At 27.4% G+C, this 5761-nt stretch overlaps 1 protein-coding gene across 1 annotated transcript; it reads left to right on the top strand.

Annotated features, from left to right (window-relative positions):
• Positions 1 to 1806: 1806 nt before the first annotated feature.
• On the top strand, positions 1807 to 5330 carry LOC113388290 (zinc finger protein 780B-like). Its single transcript, XM_026625687.1, has 4 exons — positions 1807 to 1870; positions 2141 to 2362; positions 3443 to 3559; positions 5032 to 5330. The coding sequence occupies exons 1-4, from the start codon at positions 1807 to 1809 to the stop codon at positions 5328 to 5330; spliced, it is 702 nt and encodes a 233-aa protein (XP_026481472.1).
• The last annotated feature ends 431 nt before the right edge of the window (positions 5331 to 5761 follow it).

The following is a 5761-nucleotide window of genomic DNA, read 5'->3' as shown; positions in this document are numbered from 1 at the left end:
ACTGAAAAATATGCCCTATTTTATATCATGTGGTCTTTGATTGCTATTATGTATTTGGTCAAAATTATTATTGTATTCATATAATTAAAAAATAAATTTTAATTTGTTAATAATTTTGTAACGAACTGTCTCTACTATTATACCACGAATACCAGGATCAGTTTAAATTTAAAACGTGAATTTTATCCAATTTAAGAGATTAAAATTTATTACAATTAAAATATGTTGTATTTTGTGACTCAGTATTTTACAAAATACAGATTTTTTTAATCACAATTGTTTTTTCATATTATGCTGATATAATAAAAACTCGTATTTGACGTTTTTAAGACACTGTTTTTATCGATTATCGATCAATTGAATTAAATATTTTTATCGATTAGAAATTTGTAAATAATCTATATTTAAGTCAAATTTATAATGTTGATTGATATTAGCAATAAGTAATAATAAATCCTATATATTTGCATTGTGAATAATTATAAGAAACAATATCCAAATACGGTTCTGAAATCCATTTTTTATAAATGTGATGATCTGATGAATAATTATGTAATAATATCATAGACCCTATAATACATGGAATGCTTGTCGAGCAAAAAACAAATTTTAAAAGATAGAAGGGGACTGTGACGTCACTGTGTGAACGAGCGTTGCCGACAATCGCGGACACTCCCGAATGATAACATTTTTTCACAAAAATTAATTAAGCACGTGACATATGACATTTAATCAATCGGGAGTGTTCCACGATTGTCGGCATCGCTCGTTCACATAGTGATGCCACAGTCCCTTTTTACTTTTTACGCTTTATAAAATGGAAAACATATAGGAACTAGAGTTCACGTAGTAAGGTCTATCAATAAAACACTCTATTGCATAATGTCTTGAAAATTTGTGATATCTACAGGGTCCGGCACTCGAAGTGTAACCAATTGAAAAAGCCATAAATTCAGTTTGGAAAGTTACTTTTACTCGATTCAAAGTACAAAATGTGTAAAAATAATACAACATTTAAAAGCAATTCACTTTTGCTCGATATGACCACCTTTTGCTTTGACTATGGCCTTTAGACGGACCCAAAACAAATCGCATTGGGCCGAACGTGACTTGCAGGTATTTTGGCCCACTGGCGGACAACGGCCTTTTTTAGCGCCTCGAGACTGATGTACCCCTTAGTTAAGACCTTGCTCTCTAAAATGGCCCAAAGAAAATAATCCATAGGATTCGCATCTGGTGAATTCGATAGCCATTGTGCGGACGTTTTGAAGTTCGGAACGTTGTTTTCAGCCATTCTTGGTTTACTCGAGCTTTATGAGACGCTGCCGAGTCCTGTTGAAACGTCCATGGTGTGCCACCAAAATGTTTATCAGCCCATGGCTTCAAAGCAACCTTCAGAATACTTTACCGATAATATTGCGCATTTACCTTGACATCAGGCACGATGAAAACGATTAGAGATCGCTTATCTGCGGCTACAGCGGAACAAACCATTTTCTGTGGCGGGTGCTGCCTCTTGGTTGCCAATTGATGACTCAAATTCTTGTCTGAACTGTCGGTCAAGTAAACCCTATCGTTTTGAGAGTTCACAAATTGCTCAACTGTAAAAATTTTCTCGTCGAAAAACACAATGTTCGAAAATTTACCACGTTCGGCCCAATGCGATTTGTTTTGGGTCCGTCTAAAGGCCATAGTCAAAGCAAAAGGTGGTGATATCGAGCAAAAGTAAATTGCTTTTAAATGTTGTATTATTTTTACACATTTTGTACTTTGAATCGAGTAAAAGTAATTTTCCAAACTAAATTTATGGCTTTTTCAATTGGTTACACTTCGAGTGCCGGACCCTGTAGTATAATTAATCGCACAATAGGTATTATTTATTTTTAGCAAATATATATAATGGGTTTAAAATTTTAAATATTTTTTTAAGCTGTGTTTTGAAGTAAGTGGAATTTTCTTCAAAAAACTTCTAAACTTCTAAACTTCTAAATATACTATAATAGTACAGAATTTGCTAACTATTTACTTAACATATTAAATTCCATATTTTTATATGAACAGTTCAAATTACTTTTGGTCTAGAGTCCAGACATTTCAAGATATTAAATTTTTTTCTAATATTTAATTTTTTATTTTTCAGGTTTTCATCCTTCTTGGCAGAACGCAGAAGTCAATTCAAGTTATTTTGCCACCTTGCCTATGGCAAATGAATTTATACCTAGTACACAAACTTTTGGAAGAAATTTTGACCAAACTTTTGGCGATATAGTTAGATGCAAAAATTGCAATAAACCTTATAAATACATTAGAAATCTTCAAAGGCACATGAAATATGAATGTGGAGTTGCTCCAATGTTTCAGTGTACTTTGTGTAATTATCAGTGTCACCAAAAAGGAAACTTGAAACTACATTATGCAAAAAAGCACAACAAATTTGATGTTAACCTTAATTAATTGATATTTTGGACTTGTTATGTTAGTTTTTATGTACTTTTTATACAACTTTATAATTATAAAGAACGCTATATATTATGTTTCAATGCAGTATTAATGGCAATTTTTATAGTGGAATGACCTTTATTTAGTCTTTATTTAATTGATTAATATAACTTATATAATAATAATTATTTATTGAATGCTATTACATCCTACTTAAAATAGTACTTCAATATAATTTTTATTCATAAAGTTAATTAAAATATTTTGATATATAAATAACGGTAATCTATCAAATCACTTCTAAAAGCATTGTTCTATTTTTTGTAAATTTATAGTAAATATTATTGAAAAACACTTGTATATATTAGTAAATAATATAGAAATTATGAGTTTCTGTGATTATTTATAAAGGTATTATTTGAATTTTAGTGTTAAAATCAATATTTATTAATTATTAGGTAAGAGATATACGTTTATATATTTATTTTCAATAATATAATTATGTACAGGTATTATATGTACGATTTTAAAATTTCTGAACTAAAAGCCTCCTTTTTTCTTCAGAAAATTATTTATTTCTTTTTTTAATCAGTAGATCATTTGTTAGTTAATTTAAAAAAAAGTAAGTGTATAAAGGTATAATATATTTTTTAATTTTTTATCAATGGTTCCTGAAGAAGCTACCCATTTTCCTCAAAAAGTTGAACAAAATTATTTAAAAAATGTTTTTTTTTTATTTGAAAAAAAAGTATGCTTTTAGTTTTTATTATACATGTGCCTACATTATTCAAAATTCATTGAGATTTTTTTACCATATACTAATATCACTAATTTCGTAACATATTATAACAGAAAAGATTAACAAATAAAAATTATATATTAAATTAAGTTTTCTAGCGTACAATCTATCTTGCAAATTTAAAACCACGCGCTCATTTCATCTTAATTTATATCATTACCAATTTGATAAGAAGACTAACTTTATTATACTTTTACTTTACAGGTTTTCCAAATTATCCGGCTACTTCAAAATCCTCGAAACAAGTATTCTTCCAATGTCGAGACTGTGGAAAGTTTTACAAATATGAAAGAAATTTACAATCTCATTTGAAAAATGAATGTAAAAAAGAGCCAAAATTTAATTGCACTATGTGTGGATACCGAAGTCATCAAAAATCGAACCTAAAACGACATATGGGGACACATAAAGGCTATAAGCATTATCAGGAATTTTATTTTTGATAGAGCTAAAAATGAATAGATTAAAATAAATAAATAAATATTTATTATTATAAATAAATAAATAATATATTTAATTTGAGTAATTATTTATCATACTTTATATAATTGACTTATTTATTTAGACGATGAGAATTAAAATATCATTTAATTTATTTGTAATTATATTACTTCCTAAGAAAATTTAATAACTTATTTTATATTTTTATAAAATCATAATATGCAGTATGCTTTTGAGTTTTGGTACATAAATTATATTTTAATATATGATTTTTAAACTTCTGAACTCAAGGAAAAAAGAAGATTCTGAAGTTTAAAAGTCATAATTAATAAAAGATATCCAGAAAAATTCATATATATTTAAATTATTGTTAAAATTAATTTTTCATTTGATTAAAATAAGTAGGTATATGATAAATAAATCCATTATGTGCTCAAGCTATCTAAGAATGTTGTATTATATTAGAAATTATCGAAAAATAATTATTTGTAAATAATAAACTACAAACACTATATGGTTATTTTCCTTGCAATTATTTACATTCACTAATTGAATATAGAGTATAGGTCCGCGGGTAAAAAGGTCCATCACCGATATCGCGAATTATCGGTACCTGCGTTTCGTGGGAACAAGAACATCTGGCGTGTCGACCCGGCGCCAAAGCTCCGGGTCGACGAGCTGCATGTTTGGGTTATCTAACTAAGGTAATTTTATGTTAGAGATCTATAATTTCAAATAATCATCTGGTATCATAACCGCTTGGAACCAATCTGGAAGGTGGATATCAAATCCGAAACAAGATGCGAAACCATTACAACAGAAACATTATTCAGCATTTTGAAATGTGTCTAATTCAATTTCTTGTTAATATTATTAATTTTGTTTTTTTTTTCTTTACTCTAAAATTATTTTAATTTTATTGTAATTATCGTTTCAGATTATACACTTCAACAGAGTCGAAATAACATGGAATTGTTTAGGTGTAACAATTGCAATAAACCTTATTCATATGTGAGAAGTCTTCAAAGACATATGAGATATGAATGTGGGGTCGAACCCATGTTCCATTGCAACATTTGTCAATATCGGTGCCATCAGAGAGGAAATTTGAAGTTACACTATGCTAAAAGACACAAAATATAAATTATTATAATATTAATGTACATATTTATGAGTAGAGATAAAAACTTAAGTTGAAGATTTTGGAACTCCAAATAAGGGCGTTTTTTATTATATTAGTGTAGGTAATTTAATGCAGCATCTGCTATTAGGCAATTTTTATAAACACATTATTTAATTATATTTATATATATTTAAAATATCTTTTGTATTATATAACTTTTTATTCTCAGGTTTCTTCTATTGCGGCTACGATCCATTAGGAAAACTGGCTGCCATCCAAAGGAAAGACCAGTTTACCTTGAACACTGTAGTTAATGAAAATGCATCTTTCAAATGCAAAAAATGTAGCAAAACATATAAATACCAAAGCAGTCTTTATAATCATGTTACATATGAATGTGGAAATCCACCGAAATTTCAATGTCCAGTTTGTCCATATAAAGCTCACAGAAAAGGAAATCTTGCCTTTCATATCAAAAATAGACACCCGGAATTTGCAATGTTTTCTGTACAAGAAATGGGAATATAATTTACAATATATATAAAAAAAACTTGATATTATTGTTATGAATAATTAACTATACTTTCTGTTGTTTATTTTATTGATGAATCATAAACTTTTATTTATGGAGAAATATGATGCTTGTGGTAAAACCAACTATGATAATTAATGTTTCATTTACTTAAGGTTAGATGTATACTATTAATTTTTATTTTGATATTTTTGATTAATCAATTTCTTTGGTTTGTTTTGGAATATAAAAATTTTGTTTGTAAAATTATTAAAAAATCATCTATTATTTTATCATAGAGTACTTTAAGAACTTAACTGCTATGAAAGATATTTGGTTAATTAAAAAGAATAATTTTTACTATATTTATGAATATATATTTTTGTTGAAATAAAAAATATACTTGAAGTTATTTATTTTGTACAATAAAATTCTAAAAGAAGTGTAT

The sequence above is a fragment of the Ctenocephalides felis genome, unplaced genomic scaffold (assembly GCF_003426905.1).
Source record: "Ctenocephalides felis isolate EL2017-DRISC unplaced genomic scaffold, ASM342690v1 CF-g0.4_SCAFFOLD_03572, whole genome shotgun sequence".
Lineage (NCBI taxonomy): Eukaryota > Metazoa > Arthropoda > Insecta > Siphonaptera > Pulicidae > Ctenocephalides > Ctenocephalides felis.
This window is presented reverse-complemented; position numbering and strand designations above follow the sequence as displayed.

Bases quoted from the DNA above. Each gene is read 5' to 3' on its own strand.
- LOC113388290 (XM_026625687.1), top strand. From the start codon at position 1,807: ATGGCTTTTTCAATTGGTTACACTTCGAGTGCCGGACCCTGTAGTATA. The intron at 2,363-3,442 runs GTACTTTGTGTA...TTTACTTTACAG, and splicing joins AGTTGCTCCAATGTTTCAGT to GTTTTCCAAATTATCCGGCT. The intron at 3,560-5,031 runs GTAAAAAAGAGC...TTTTATTCTCAG, and splicing joins ATCTCATTTGAAAAATGAAT to GTTTCTTCTATTGCGGCTAC.